This window comes from Gracilinanus agilis, chromosome 2 (genome assembly GCF_016433145.1).
Source record: "Gracilinanus agilis isolate LMUSP501 chromosome 2, AgileGrace, whole genome shotgun sequence".
Taxonomy (NCBI): Eukaryota; Metazoa; Chordata; class Mammalia; order Didelphimorphia; family Didelphidae; genus Gracilinanus; species Gracilinanus agilis.
Genome location: NC_058131.1, coordinates 277,281,136 through 277,298,028, shown reverse-complemented (window position 1 = coordinate 277,298,028; position 16,893 = coordinate 277,281,136). Strand labels below are relative to the sequence as shown.

Here is a 16,893-nt window from a genome sequence, read left to right as displayed (position 1 = left end):
ATACTCAGTTAGCTCCTATCCTTCAGGACTGCCTGACTACAGGGCTCAAGATATTTTCTTAATTCTGACCCACAGGGGCAGGGAGGAGGCTTGGTGTATTGAGAGCCAGGCTAGATCTTGGCTTCAAATCTAGCCTTAGACACTTCCTAGCTGTGTGACCCTGGGCAAGTCACTTAACCTCCATACCCTAGCCCCTTACTGCTCCTCTGCCTTGGAACCGATCAATTCTAAGATGGAAGGGAAGAGTTTAAGGAAAAAAACAACAACAACAAAACCTCTAACCCACTCCTACACTTGGCCTCTGTTCTTTACTCCCAATCTTGCTCTGAGTTATCTGGGCTGGCTTCTTGTCTTGTCTCTGCTCTCCCACACCCCCCTTAGAGCTCTGATGCTGACACTGCTCTCGTGCCTCTGGGTCTTTACAAAGCATGGAGAAAAGTAATCTTGGATGAAAGGCCTTTTCTTCATCTTTTTTGGGGGGAGTGGGGAGCAGGGGAGAGAACAACTAATTCTGCTACATCGGCTGATATTGTAGCTAGCAAATACTTGCCACAGATATCGGCTTTATGTGTAAAATATTTTGAGATTTTCATTAGGACATCCTATGAATTACTCAGGCTCTAATTTGAGGAGAGGTCTCATTGCTGCTGAAAAGTCATCAAGCAACCCAACTGGCTTTCTCTGTCTGGCACATACTTTATACTTATCGCAAACCGCTCAGCCTCTGCGGGTCTTTCTCGGATCAAGTATGTCCCACTAGCGTGAGATTTCAACAAGTTGTCAGTCTGTTGTCGCTCCATATTGCCTGCAAACCTGAAGACAAAATAGCTTCCTTTAGGTAATGATACATAAAAAGACGAATGTACAACAAAATCTTTTTAAAAAACCTTTACCTTCTGTCTTTTTTTTTAAACCCTTACCTTCTGTCTTGGAGTCAATACTGTGTATTGACTCCAAGGCAGAAGAGTGGCAAGGGTAGGCAATGGGGGTCAAATGACTTGCCCAGAGTCACACAGCTGGGAAGTGCCTAAGGTCAGATATGAACCCAGGACCTCCCGCCTCTAGCCCTGGCTCTCAATCCACGGAGCTACCCAGCTGCCCCCTGCAGCAACATTTTTTTTTTAAACCCTTGTACTTTGGTGCATTGTCTCATAGGTGGAAGATTGGTAAGGGTGGGCAATGGGGGTCAAGTGACTTGCCCAGGGTCACACAGCTGGGAAGTGGCTGAGGCCGGGTTTGAACCTAGGACCTCCCATCTCTAGGCCTGACTCTCACTCCACTGAGCTACCCAGCTGCCTCCCCTGCAGCAACATTTTTAAAAGGGATGTGATTTCTATCTAGGAGGAGAGAGGAGTTTAGATTTGTGATTTCATCCATGTAAGGAGCCCCCAGTGTTGAGAACTCCATCTAACTCTGTAGGCCAGCAACTCATCTTTAACTTTATTCTTAGAGAATTGCCAGAGAGACGGAGCCATTCAATGAACTGCCCGCAGACACCGAGCTAGAATGTGTTAAAGGCATGAATTAAATAAAGGTCAGTCTTCCTGACTCTAAGACCAGATCCCCATCTGTCATACCACCCTCCCTCTCTTAATGGATGGGATCGTGAGTGAATCATCGAATCAAAATGCCAGAGAGATCATTTGCAGAGCTCCAGGGAATAGAAGGGACTGGCTCAAGGTTGCACAGTTAATGGGGAGCAGAACTAAGGTTAGATCCAGACATCCTGACACATGCCTGCCCTGCTCCAACATCTGCCCAAGAATGATGATATCTAGTTTAAAAAAAATCTCTATTTGCCCCTTTTTGCAATGAACTCACCAGGGGTATGCAGTATAGTCTATTTCTCTGGATAGGGGCCTACTGCTTGGCGGCTGTAGAAAGAGAATAGGACTTGTTATGAAGGTACCAAGAGCCTGGGACCATTGGTTTGAAAGCTGAAATCCATCTCATTCAACCTGCCCATTTTACAGTTGAGACCACTGAGGCCTGGAAAGTTACACTATGTAAAAATAGCAGAGGAAGGTTGAAAAAGGCTATGTATGAATTCGATAGCTGAAGCAAGGCAGGGTGGGCAGGACAGGTAGAGGGGAATAGTGTGAGCAAAGCTGGAAGGGCACCACGATCACAGGGAGGGCAGCAAACCACTCTTCAGTTTAACTGAAAGAGAGTGATGGGGAGGGAGTGATCTGAGAGAAGGCTGGAAAGGCAGGGTGGCTCCAGACTGTGGAGAGCCTTGAATGCCTGGCCATGGAGTTTTAACTTTACCCAGTCTACAGTAGAGTTCTTTGAAGATTTTTAAGCAGAAGTGGCATGATATATACAGAGAAAGATGGCTTTGACAGATGAGAGCAGGAAGAAAGGGGGAGGATGTATCAGTCACATTTCTCTATGGAGTCAAGAGCTCTATCTCTCCCAGTGCCCCTTCTGCGGCCCCACAATGCCAGCAACGATCTCAGGGCTCTGAGCCCCTTATGACCAAGTTCTCTGGCCCACTGGGAAGCCTGGACCTCAGTGGCAGTATGGAAGGTGCTGTCATTGGGAAAAGCACTTACCCGTCCATCCACAGGGCAGGGCTTCACTGATGAACTAGGAAAATAACCTGACTTCTTGGTCTGCATTAACCGTCCCTGGAAAGAGCAATGTCACGTGTCAGGGCTCTATCTTAGGACTTGCAAGTCTATGCAGTGTTCCCTTTGGTGAGGTCTCCATCCTGATCCTTAGCTCTCTCTAGGACTCCCGGACCGAGTTCTACCAACCTGACACATACAGTTACATGTAGCCAGAGAGAATAGCCAAGCATCCAAGAAATAGTGGAGAAAGACAGAGAAGTGAATGAAGAAAGGAGGCAGCTAGGTGGCTCTGTGGAGAGCCAGGCTTAGAGATAGGAGGTCCTGGGTTCAAATCTGTGTTCAGACATTTTCTAGCTGTATGATTGTGGCCATACTGTTAATCCTCATTGCCTAGCTCTTACCCCTTACCTGTTCGTCTGCCTTTGAACCAATACACAGTATTGATTCTAAGAAGGGAAGGGAAGGGCTTAAAAAAGAAATGAATTAAGTATTCAACCCAAGAGGTGAGTTCTGAGTGCCACCAGAGTCCAGAGGATGGAAAGACCAGTGTGGACCAAAGAAATCAAGGAAATATTCGAGGGAATGAGGTGTAAGCTGGGGTTTTGGAGGGGAGGTAAAGTTTGATGGGTAGAAGGAAAAGGGAAAGCATTGAAAGAGGAATCATAAACAACAAACAAACAAGCAAAGAGCTGACGATGGCATTACAGAGTCAGGGAAGGAAGGGATCATACAGGGTAGTCCAACCTCCTCCATTTTCTGGATGTGGAAATGGCTGCTTAGATTAAGAATCTTCCCCACCCAAAGTTACACTGGAGGCAACTGCTTGAGCTTGGAGATGAACCAAGGCTCTCTGACTTCAAATCTAGTATTCTACCTGGTGCCACAAAGGCAGTGAGTACGAACTGCTGGTAGAATAATTTTGTTGAGCCTCATAACTATGATGGAGACATTTTTGTTTTTCAGTCATTTCAGTTCTATCTGGCTCTTTATAACGCTATTCGGGGTCTTCTTGGCACAGACACTACAGTGGTTTGCCATTTCCTTCTCCAGTTCATTTTTGGATGAGGAAACGGAGGTCAACTGGGTTATAGGACTTGCTCAAGTTCACACAGCCAGTAACTGTCTGGGGCCACATTTGAACTCAGGAGAATGAGTCTGACTTCAAGCCTGGCATTCTAGCCACAGTGCCACCCAGCTGCCCTGATGAGGATACAGACCAGGACACTTGAAACACTTTCTAAGCTCCCCAAAACACCACTTACTTCCCACCACTGAGACTCCGGGTCACCTCTCAGCAGTTCAATCACATCGCCTGTTTGGAATGTCAACACTGGCTTGCCAGAAGGAGCTGGAACACCATGGTAATTCTGCACTGCTACCATCTTAGGACCTGGGTCAGAGAGAAAAGGAAATGGCTTATTCTATGCATGCTCAGTAAAACTCTGAATCATCCTATCCACTGTGACCCAACTTGTTAAAGACCTCCAAAATTTTAAAATATCTTCAGGGGCATCTAGGTAGCTTTGTGGGGGAGAAGGGGACAGCTAGGTGGCTCAGTGGATTGAAAGGAAAGCCTAGAGATGAGAGACTCTGGGTTCAAACCTGGCCTCAGACACTTCCCAGCTGTGTGACCCTAGGCAGTCACTTGACCCCCATTCCCTAGCCCTTACCACTCTTCCGCCTTAGAACCAACATACAGTATTGATTCTAAGACAGAAGATAAGGATTTTATAAAGAATAATAAATACCATATTTATGCAACATATATTTTTTATTATTGTTCAGTTGAAGCAGTTTTGTCTGATTCTTGTGACTCCATTTGGGGTTTTCTTGGCCAAGATACTAGAGTGGTTTGCCATTTCCTTTTCCAGTTCATTCTACAGATGAGGAAAGCGAGGCAAACAGGGCTAAATGACTTGCCCAGCTGGGGTCATAAAGCTAGTAAGTGGCTGAGGCCAGATTTGAACTGAGGATGATGAGTCTCCCTGACTCCAGAACCAGCATTCTAACCACAGTGTCACTTTAGCTACACATGCGTATGTGTCTGTGTAATAGCATTTATATTGCACTTACTATGTGCCAGACATTGTGCTAAACACTTTACAGTTTTATCTCATCTGATCCTCACTCACAACAACCCCTAGAAATAGGTACTACTATTACCTACTTTTTACAGTTGAGGAAACTGAAACAAACACATGCTGAGCAACTTGCCCAGAGTCACACAGCTACAAAGTGTTTGACAGAAGGAAGGCTTTGGATGATTGCTAAAGTTTGTTTAAAACTTTAAACGGAGGGGGCAGCTGGGTAGCTCAGTGGATTGAGAGTCAGGCCTAGAGACGGGAGGTCCTAGGTTCAGATCCGGCCTCAGACACTTCCCAGCTGTGTGACCCTGGGCAAGTCACTTGACCCCCCATTGCCTACCCTTACCACTCTTCCACCTATAAGTCAATACACAGAAGTTAAGGGTTTAAAATTTAAAAAAAAAAATTAAACGGCAATTATCCTATACATTTGTTATTTATTTTAATTTTTTTAGACCCTTCTTACCTTCTGTCTTAGAATCAATACTATGTACCAATTCCAAGCTGGAAAAGAGGTAAGGGCTAGGCAATTTGGGTTGTGATTGGCCCAGAGTCAGGGAAGTGTCTGAGGTCACATTTAAACCTAGGACCTCTCTTCTCCAGGACTGGTTCTTTATCCACTGAGCCATCAAGTACCCCTTATCCTTTTTAAAATTAAATTAAATTAAAAAATTTAAACCCTTACCTTCCATGTTAGACTGAATACTATGTATTGGTTCTAAGGCAGAAGAGTGGTAAGGATAGGCAATAGGGGTCAAGTGACTTGTCTAGGGTCACACAGCTAGGAAGTGTCTGAGGTCAGATTTGAATCCAAGACCTTCCCTCTCTAGGGCTGGCTCTCAATCCACTGAGCTACCCAGCTGCCCCTAAGTACCTATGAGCTTTTGACTAGAACAGATTTTCTTGGCAGTGCTGAGATTAGAACTCAGGTTTCCTGACTTCTAGTCTAAGAATTTTTTTTTCCCCATTGTGGAGAAGGAAGAGCAGAAAGCAGATTGGATTTGGAATCAGAGGACCTTGGTCCAAATCCCAGCTCCACCAGTCCCTACTGGATGTTGGACAAAGCATTTGGCTATAAACTATAAAATCAGGGGGTTGGACTAAATGGCTTCAAAGGTCCCTTCTAGCTCTATAATCTATACTCCTTTGTAGCCTTCATGTTATAAACATGGATGTCGCAGAAGCCCAGAGTGGTCGAACTACTGGAAGACCTTGTTTGTTGACACCCCCCAGCAGTTTTCTATGAATGGGGACCTTTTTGTTGAAATCACACACACAAATCTCTCACTGAGCTTAAGAAGGTATGTCAGGTTCTAAAATTTGTCAGGATTGTGAACTGGCCAAGGGCTAAAAGTCCTTCCTCCACAGCTTAGGCGCTCATCCCTCTTTCTAATCCAAGATGAAAAGGCATATACATTTCTTCCCCCTTTATTTTGCCTTCTCCATTTTCCTGATACTCAGTGTTCTGGAACCTGTTCAGAAAACTATGGAGCAGATTTTTTTTTTAAATTTTGAATATTTTCCCCTAGTTACATGTTTCATGTTCTTTCCCTCTCCCCTAAACCCCACTAAGCCCCCTCAGCCAATGCACAATTCCACTGGGTTTTACAGGTATCATTGATCAAGACCTAATTCCATATTATTGATAGTTGGACTAGAGTTATATCCCCTTCAGCCCATGTGTTCAAGCAGTTGTTTTTCTTCTGTGTTTCTCCTCCCACAGTTCTTCCTCTGAATGTTGCTAGTTTCCTTTCTCATAAGTCCCTCAGCCTTCCTCTGGATTCTTGCATTGCTGTTAGTAGAGAAGTCTGTTATATTCGATTGTACCACAGTGTATCAGTCTCTGTGTACAAAGTTCTCCTGGATTTGGGAGCAGACTTTTGGAAAGACATTCCTTTAAAAAAAAAAACCTGTCATTTCAATGTCAGATTTTATAGACTTTCTAGGATGCCTGCTGGTGCAAGATGGGGCTGGAACCTGGACTTGAGGGGGGCGAGGGGCAGGAACTGCTGATGTAGCAAGCTTCCTACAGGGGTTTACAAAGTGACTTTTTAGCTCACAGAAATAAAGGAGATCTTTGTGTCTCAATTCGGAATGCGAATGGACATCAGACACATCATGTACAAATAAGAAAACTTTGAGGGGCATGATAGCTAGCAGCAAAGCCAGAATTCCAAGACTCGTACCTCAAAACTCTTGGTTTCCAGATTTATTATATGTAGTTACTTCCCTTACTTCACTTTGTAGTCCAATCAGACTAACTTTCTTACTATTGCTCACAATGAAACAGCATCTCCTCTCTGTATGTCTTTGCCCTGGCTATGCCCCATGCCTGGAATGCCCTCCCTCCCACCTCTTCTAATCTCTTAATTCTCTCAAAACTCAGCTTAAAGGATGCTCCTGAAGGACTTAGGGGAAACAATGCTAACTACATTGAGAGAAAGAACTATGGGAGTAGAAATGCAAAAAAAGAACATATGACATCATTTATTACATGTAAATATGGGTATGTGATTTGGGGTTTGGGCTGTAAAAAATTGTTCTGTAGCAAAAAGGAATAATATGGAAATAGGTATTAAGTAATAACATTTGTACAACCCAAGGGAATTGTTTGTTTGCTGAGGAGGGGCACAGGAAGCAAAGAGGGGAGGGAAAGAAAATGAATCATGGAAACATGGAAAAATATTTTTAAAAAAAGAAAAAGAAACTCATCTTAAGTGCCACTTTCAACATGAAACCTTTCCTTAGCTTCTTTCTAGTATTCCCCCAAATAAATATATGTATGTACATATATATTTGTGTGTATAATATTTGTATATGTTATACACACATATGTATTATAGATGGCCTACATATATATTTTCTCAAACAATAGGATGTAAGCCTGTTTGAAGGCCGGGACTGTTTTCCCCAGTACACAATACAGTGTCTGGCACCTAGTAGGTTCTTCGTGAATGCTTATTGATTGATCGATTCAATGTTTCTTGGTGACAAAGACTAGGAAAGAACATGACTACAAGGGAGGGAAAATGGAAGAAAAACAGGGATCCTCCCCCTTCCCCAAATGATAGAATTTCAAACAAATTCCTGTCTTAACATCCCACCCCTATCCTTGGGGAATGAGTGTAGCATTTCAAGAGAAGGTCTAAGCAGGACAGATTCGGGGTTCTCACCAATGGCAGTGTCTCTTTTCTGCATGACACAACTATTCATTAATCCTCCCAAGTGGTGGGATAATGAGTGTTTTGTGCTGTACCAGACATACTTACCAGTTCCTGTACTTAGGGAGTCCTGTAAAGGAAAGAAAAAAACAAGAGACTGCAATTAGAGAAGACGCTTTTCATTGACTCTGGCTTAAAATACCAGATTTGTTTCTCTTAAGTCACCCTTCACTGTTGGGGATGACAACCACCCCACCCCATAAATCAAAGCGATGGACAAAGAAGGGGTGTTGCAGATGGGGCTCTTAATGACTCTCATGCCAAGAGCCTTTCATTTGAGGCATAAACTCTCCTTTATCCTATATGTATTCCCCTCTCCCCAACTTCTCCATGAAGCCTTTCCCAATCAGCCCAGTGATTCCAATAATGATGTCTCTGAACTCCTATGGTCCTCAGAGTCTATTTCATGTCTAAGGTAGTATGTGCATGTCTTTTCTCCTCGATAGGTTAAGTTCTTGAGGGTCAAAGCCTGAGTTCTAGACTGGTGGCCTGCACAGAGTAGGCACTCAATAATAAGTTTGCTTATATGATTTTGATTGTATTGATCTCTTGCATCCTCCACAGGGCAGAGCATATTGCTAAGAACATCGTAAATTATTGGATCATAGACTTAAAGCTGGAAGGGATTTCGGAGGCTATTATGTTCATTTTACAGATAAGGAAACGGAGGCACAGAGAAGCGATTTGTCCAAGGTCATGCAGCTAATATGATAAGTTTTGAACCCAAGTCATCCAGAGTTCTTTCCATTGCACCCTGTTGCCTCTCGTCATGCTTTGTGCCCTTTTTACTGTATTGCAACAAAAGCCTATTTGCCACACCAATGGTGTCAAAATCAAAGAGAAATGGGCCCAAAGGGTACGTAAGGACTCCTATGGGTCACATATTGGCTTAGACAACCACAATCTAGCATTATTTATGTTCTGCTGAGTCTTTATTTATTTTGTTAGGTATTTCCCAATTCCATTTGAATCTGGCTTGAACTGCAATGAGAGAAGCTCCTGTCTTGACACCTCTGTTCTATACCACACAAATGCTTGCTGATGTGCTGATCTTTTGGGTAGATCAGAGAAATGCAGGGAGGAAGAAAGGAGCCATTGACCAAGTAGTAAGCTTATAGTGAATGCTCTTGGTGCCAGGCAGAGGGCATAGTATCTAGATGTTTTCTGGTGTCCTCAGCCATTGGAAAGGAAGACAACAGGATGGAATGCTTGAGGAGGGGCATTCAAGGTCTGGGACCAGGTCAAACTTACCAGGTTTGAGAGCTGGAAAGTGGCCTCTCAACACCAAAGGAATTCCTATTATAGCATCCTCAATAAGTGATCCTCTAGCCTCTGTCTTGGAGATTTCCAAGAAGGAAGAACCTCCCACTTCAGAAGGCAATCCCTTCCACTTTGGGCTTCTCTAATTCTTAGGCAGTTTCTCTTGACATCAAGCCAAAATTGGCTTTTTTTTTTTTAAACCTTTCCCTTCCGTCTTAGTATTAATTCTAAGAAGAGAGGTAAAGGCTAGGCATTTGGGGTTAAGTAACTTGCCTAAGGTCACATAGCCAGAAAGTGTCTGAGGCTAGGTTTGAACCCAAAACCTCTAGGCCTGGCACTGTATCCAATGTACTACCAACTGCTCCCAGATTTGGCTTCTTTGCAATTTTCATGCATTGCTCCTGGTTCTATCTTCTGAGGTAAAATAAAACAAGCCTAATTCCATCTCCACATGAGAACCTGAACCCTTCAACTAATCCTCCTATGAAACAGACTCAAGACTCTGGTAGTCCTCTTATGGGGCACCCCAAACTAAACACAAGACTCCAGTTGAGTTGTGACAAAGAAATCATATGGCGAGTCTATCCCCCAGATGGAATTCTAAGGCCATGAGGAAATAAATGTCACTGAAAATGGGTGGAGAGAGGCAGCAAGTGAGCATAAAGGATAGAGCATCAGGCCTGGAGTCAGGACCACCTGGTTCAAATTTGGCCTCAGACACTTCTTAGCAGTGTGACTCTGGGTAAGTCACTTAATTAGATTGTCCCTTAACTAGATTGTCTAGCCCAGTGGTTCCCAAACTTTTTTGGCCTACCACCCCCTGGAAATTAATTTTTTAAAAAATTTTAATAGCAATTAATAGGAAAGATAAATGCACCTGAGGCCATCACGCACCCCCCCCCCCCCGATCGCTGCAGCACCCACCAGGGGGTGGTAACACCCACTTTGGGAATCACTGGTCTAGTCCTTGCTGGAATTGATACTAGTACAGAAGGTAAGGGTTTTAAAAAGGAAAGAGGGGAGCAATTAGGTTCAGTGGACTGAGCCTGGCCCAGAAACAGAAGGCTCTAGGTTCAAATCTGGCCTCAGGTACTTCCTAGCTTTGTAACCCTGGGCAAGTCACTTAACCCCCATTGCCTAGCCCTTACCACTCTTCTGTCTTGGAACCAATACACTATATTGATTCTAAGACAGAAGGTAAGGGTTTAAAAAAAAATAAAGGGAAAAAAAGAAAAAATGTGAAAGGACAAAATATACAGGGAAATCTTTGTGACTCCCATCAATCAGCCTTAATGGTGGCTCAGGGAAGCAATGGAAATTGGGAGCGTGTCTGCCAGCAGGGCTGAGCCGGGTTTTGTAACCAGCAGAGAGGAGAGAGAAGAGAATGGGTTGGGATGTTCTTACCGGATCAACAGGAGAACCTGAAAAAGAAGCAAAGCAAGCAGAGTTAGAGGACAAAGAGCCGTCGTCGTGAACCCCTGGATGAAGTCGTTCATTCTCTTAATCATTCAAGCGCATCTCCCTGGGCCTGTTTTAGGTTTGTGAGTGAGGCAAGACATCATGAAGGTTAGTCACCAGTATGGATCGCAGGGGGGGCAGGAAAGGAGCCCTGAGGGTTTCCCCCACAGTCCCCACCGTGTATTCCTACCATTCCTCTACACTCTCTCTACCACCTTTGAAGAGTTAATTTTTAAGCTTCGGTTTGGGGAAGGGGGAAAGATGGGAATCTGAGCAGAGCTTTGGGACCGAGCCCTACAAACAGATTTGCTGATGTCAGTGTGATCACATGCTGCAGGAGAGAGGCAGGCTTCAGCTTGTCAGATAGCAAGGACATATTCCAACCCCCCTCCCCCGCTCCCCAGAACTTCTCTCCCTTCCCCTCCCCCCCAAAAGCTGCCTGCTGAGTCCCAAGGATCTGACCAGCTGGGTAGCCCACCCTCTGTGGAGCAGGGCAATGGTTACAGTAAAAAGCACATGGGGGACTCTGGCAATTCAAATGCATTCTAACACTCACAGTTGCAGATATATTTAGGAAGACATATGTATCCAATGGGCCCTAAAGAACACAGATTGACACACTGAGCTGGGTTCTGGCACAGATCCAAGCCAGGAGATACAAACACATAAAGAAAGAAATCATTGCATACACTCACTGAAGGGCCTCCTGGGGTCAGCTCCAGAGCCCTCTAGCCCAGAATTCTATCTCTGAAAAGGCCCCCAAGAAATGGTTCAGGAGAGGATTGGATTCTTTCCATGGTGCTAGCCAAGTGTGGTACAGTGTTTCACTCATACACAGGAGACCTGTGTTCAAATTCCAGTCTCTGACTTGCCAGCTGTTTGACTTTAGGCAAGATCTTTCACTTTTCTGAACCCCAGTCTTCTCATTTAGAAAATGGGGATAATAAATAATGGCCCTATTTACTTTACCAGAGTTGTTATGGTAGGGAAATGCTTTGGAAACTTTAAAGCTACATAAAGGGGAGTAATTATTATCTATAATTTTTTTTATGTACAATGAAAATAAACCAAAAGAACAGCAACAAAACATTCTAAACTGAATGTTGTGAAGTTATAATGACTAACTTTGGCCCCAAGAAGAGATCATGAGAAAGCTCCTTCCCCTACTTCTTTACAGAGGTGGGTGACAAACCTGGAGACCCTAGCTAAGCAGAAGACAAACAGAACCCAACTAAGCAGTAGGAAACAAACAGACACCCTAGTCAACAGGCCAACACACAAGGGTTGTTATGATTGATGGTTAACCATCCAACCAACAACATTCAACCCCCTCTATCCTCTACCGTGTGTTCTATGATTATGGACTGCTGTTATTACCTCTCCTTTACAGATGGAAAAGAGTTAGAAGACCTAGGATCAAATCCTGATGCTGCCATTTATTAACTGGATAACCTTGGGAGAGTGACATAACTTCCCTGATTCTTCTTTAAAAAAAAAAAAAAAGGAGGGTGGACAACTGGGTGGCTGAATGGATTGAGAGCTAGTCCTAGAGACGGGAGGTCCTAGGTTCAAATCTGGCCTCAGACACTTCCTAGTTGTGTGACCCTGGGCAAGTCACTTAACTCCCATTGCCTAGCCCTTACCACTCTTCTGCCTTGGAACCAATACACTATATTGATTCTAAGACAGAAGGTTAAGGGTTAAAAAAAAGAAAGGAAAGGAAAGGGAGGATTGCATTGAATTAGTTCTTATCTAAGGTTCCTTTCAGCTCTAAATTTTAGGGGAAAATCATTAATTCAGAAAAATGAATCTCTAATGTTTGAATTTAAGGCACTGAAGAGAAGTGAAAAACAATTCCCAGAATACTCTACATAAGGCTTGTTCTACATGAAAGTTTCTGTCCCAGCTTTCTGTAGCTACCTGATGAGGAGTAATTTTTGCCTTCCTCCAGGTCATTCATCTATCCCCTGAAGGGAAAGCAGAATGGAGAATGGTGAATCCCTATAATCTCTGAGATTGAGCACCTTGGCCTAATTAGGAATTTGGGGCATGGAGATAAATGGCATGGCATTCGTAAGAGACTTTGGGCATGGAGATAAATGGCATGGCATCAGTATGATAATTTTTGGTCAAAGATAAATGATGAGGTATTGGTATGGTGGTTTGGGCATAAAGTTAAATAACATTATTAGTATGATCTTTTTTGGGCACCAAGGTAAATGGCATAGTATTGGCATGATGCTTTAAATGTGAAATAAATGGCAGAGTATTAGCATGATATTTGGGTCATGGTGATAAAAGGCAACTAGACTAGATTCTCTCGAGTCCTTCTAGCTCTGCCTACATACTATGTTGGGGAAAGCACCAGAAGTGGATTCAGAAGATCTCAGTTTGAGTCCCGTATCCATTCTGTCACTCACTGTCTCCTCCATCACCTCTCTCTCATATAAACAGATGGCCCTATTCCTTATGAAGGCAAATCCTTCTACATGCTCACATGATCCCATTTCATCCCATCTTCTTAAAAAGATTGTTCCTTCTATCATTCCCATTCTCTCACTAATCTCTAATCTCTTCCCACCTATTGGCTGCTTTCCACAAACATGCCCATATCTCTTCTCTTCTTTTTTTTTTTAACCCTTGCCTTCCATCTTAGATTCAATACTGTTTACTGGCTCCAATGTAGAAAAGTGGTAGGGTATAGGCACTGAGGGTTAAATGACTTGGCCCAGGGTCACACACACACACACACACACACACACACACACACACACACACACACACACGGAGGAAGTTTCTGAGGCCAGATTGGAACATTGGAACCCAGGACCTCCCTTCTCTAGCCTGGCTCTCAATCAACACAGTTGCTTAGCTGCTCTGTGTCCTCCTCCCCACTGCCACCACCTCTATTCTTAAACATTCCTTTTGTGATCTGTCCATCCCCACTAACTTATCATCCTATTTTATGACTGAATTCCTTGAAAAGGCAATTTACAATCAATGACTCCACTTCCTTTCCTCTCATTCACTTCTTAACTCTGCAGTCTGGCTTCCAACCTCATCAATTCAACTAACATTGCTCTGTAAAGTTACCAAGGATATCTTATTTGATGAAGCTAATGGTTCTTTCCCAGTCCTCATCCTTCTTGACCTCTCCACAGCATGGGGCACTATCGATCACCCTCTTCTCCTTGAAACTCTAATCTTTCTACATATTCCTCTCAGGTCTAACCTCCTTCTTTATCCCTTTAGTTTGATCTTCACCCAGGTCATGACTCCTAACGGTGAGTATCTTTCAAGGTTCTGTCCTGGGGCCTTTTCTCTTCTCCCTTGTTATGATTAAAATGATCTCAAGAGGCTGATTTTGGGGTAAGAATATGTCTATTGATTCTATTAGGTTTATTGGTTAGGCCAGCATCATAACCATCTCCATGGCTCTCTTGCAATCAAGGTTGACCAGACTGGGTCAGACAGTGAAATAAATAGATTTTTAGGAGCTCATTATTCAGCCCTTCTCTTAATCATTCAAAGACGTCTTTAATTGGTGATGGCTAATTAAGAGGTAATGCATAAGCCTATCCACCTCCCTCCATCCCCACAAGGTGGGCAGGTCATGTACCATGTATGCCAGTAAAGAACCTTCCTCCCCTTCATCTATTAACCAAATTTTGTTTTAAAAAAAGGAAGACATTCCTTAGGATTCCCAAGGACAAAGAAAATGCAAAGAGCAGCAAACTAGATGATACCCCTGCTTTGGATCCCAGACACAGGCATATGCAATAATTCTCCCTAACATAAAGGAATTAATACAGTATACAAAAAAACAAATTCTCACACCCTCTACATTGTTTCACTTGGTGGTTTCATCAGCTCCGATGGATCCAAATATCACCTTTGCTGATGATTCTAAGATCTACTTTTCCAGCCCATACCGTTTCTCCTGACTTCCAGTCAGGAACTGCCTACTGAATATCTAGAACTCTATGTCCCACAGACACAAATTTGATGTGTCCAAAACTGAATTCATTATCTTTCCTTTCAAATCCTCCCCTCTCCCAAACTTTCCTATTAATGTTAAGGGTACTGCCATCTTACCAATCAATCACTCGGGCATCTATCTTAGGTGACACCTGACTCTTCACTCTCTCTCATCCTCCATATCCAATCCATTGCCAAGTCTCGTTAATTTTTACCTTTGTAACATCTCTTGCATATGCCCCTTCATAGTCACTGCCCTGGTACAAGCCTTCATCACCTTAGGCCTGGAGTACTGCAACAGCTTTCTGGTTGGTTGTCCTGCCTTCAAGTGTCTTCCTATATTTGTCCATCCTACATTCAGCTACCCCAGTGAATTTCCTAAAGCACCAGTAACCATGCCACAGTTCCCCATTCCTTACCTATCATCAACTCCAGTGGCTTCCTACTACCTCCAGAGTCACATATAAAATGCTCTGTTTGGCTGTACAACCTGACCTTTTCCTACCTTATCAGTCTTCATTAAAAACAAAAAACAAAAAACAAAACAAAAAAAAAACCAACCTTTACCTTTTGCCTTAGAATCAATACTGTGTCCTGGTTCCAAGGCAGAAGAGTGATAAGGGCTAGGCAATGGGGGTTAAATGATTTGCCCAGGGTCACACAGTTAGGAAGTGTCTGAGGCCAGATTTGAACCCAGGACCTCCCATCTTTAGGCCTGGCTCTCAAACCAGTGAGCCCCCCTTTACCCTTCTTAAAATTTGCTTTCCTCCCCATATCCTGCAAACAAGTTATCCTGGCTTCCTTGTTCTTCTTTACACATGCCATCCCATCTCCTGGCTCCACGCATTCTATGGCTATCTGCCATGCCTGGAACTTTCTCCTGTCTCCCTTCTGCTCTCTGGCTTCCTTAAACTCTCAGCAAAAATTCTACCTTCTACAAGAAGATCTCCCTCCATGCTAGTATTCTCTGCTCAAGATTATCTCCGATGCATCCTGGATGTATTTTATTATTACATTGCGGTTTTCTGCATTGTCTCCCCCATTTGACTATTTGCCACTTGAGAATAGGGACTGTTTTTTGCCTTTCCTCGTATTGCCAGCACTACACATGGTATCTAGCACCTAGTAGGCATTTAACAAAGCCTTAATGACTGGCTTTGCACAAGCTGTCCCCCAGCTTGGAATACACTTTCTCACTGCCTTCAGCTGTGAAAATCAGTCTCCTTTAAAGGTCGAGCAGCCTATAGAAGGCATCCTATGAGCTGATAATTTTCAGAGGAACAACTCACATTTACACACAGCTGTTCACATGTTAGATGTATCCATAGCACATAAGCTCTTTGAGGTCAGGGGCTATTTAGGATCCTTTGAGCCAAATAACTAACCCTTTATAAACACTCACTAGATTGGAAATGGGGAAGGGTGAAAAATGAATTGTTTGACAATCGACAGCTCACAAATACTACTCAACGGGATAGATGATTGCAATCTGAATAGGTAGAAGGAGGCATAGGGGTGGCTAAAAATACAGATCTTTGAAGCATTAAGATGTTATGGGGCAGCTCTGTGGCTCAGGGGATAGAGAACCAGGCCTAGAGATGGGAGATCCTGGGTTCAAATCTGGTCTCAGACACTTGCTAGTTAGGTTACCCTGGGCAAATCACTTAACCCCCACTGCCTATTCCTTATTGCTCTTTACCCTTGGAATCAATATGGAAGGTAATGGTTTTAAAAACAAAACAAAACAAAACAAAAACATTACAGTTCCAGAGGAATCTGGAAATTTGGTTTGGGTTGCAACTCTTTGCTCTCATTACTGTTATTAATAAATGTGGCCAGCAGGGGACACTACAAAACAAGCTTAAACTTTTCCTTCCTTCACAGTCTCCACTCCTTCCAAGGACAAACACAGCAATCATAAGAGCTTTTGGGACATGGGTGTTGCCCCCTACCCTCCCCCCCCCCCAATATATTAAGACACCTGAAATAAAGACTGTTTCTAAATGCAGTCTGCTGCCTCTCATTCCCAACCTAGAGAAGGTGCAGGAAATGAGCCAATGACTAAACTTAGGGTTTCTGGGGGTGGGAGGGGTAATTTCAGTGCGTAGGTAAGACTGCAAAGCCTTCTGAGATGAGGATTTGCCTGAAGTAACTGCCTTGTTTTTATATTCCAGCCTATAGTTCAGCAGAAGTGGAAATCTGAAGACTGGATCCATTAGACAAATACGGAAAATATAAATAAATCTGGGAAGATTTGTCCAAAGTAATACAGGGGACTAAAAGCAAATCTTGGACAACATAGATACTGGCCACAATAAT

At 43.5% G+C, this 16,893-nt stretch overlaps 1 protein-coding gene across 2 annotated transcripts in view; it reads right to left on the bottom strand.

The window, feature by feature from the left end:
* The window catches only part of VAV2 (vav guanine nucleotide exchange factor 2), a 486,321-nt gene that overhangs the window by 7,525 nt on the left and 461,903 nt on the right, over positions 1-16,893 (bottom strand). For both annotated transcript variants that reach the window (XM_044663948.1, XM_044663949.1), the window contains 5 exons: positions 10,185-10,222; positions 3,836-3,963; positions 2,556-2,630; positions 1,822-1,874; positions 697-813 (listed from right to left, as the gene is read on the bottom strand). In XM_044663948.1, coding sequence (XP_044519883.1) covers positions 697-813; positions 1,822-1,874; positions 2,556-2,630; positions 3,836-3,963; positions 10,185-10,222 — 411 coding nt within the window. The remainder of the gene's footprint in view (positions 1-696; positions 814-1,821; positions 1,875-2,555; positions 2,631-3,835; positions 3,964-10,184; positions 10,223-16,893) is intronic.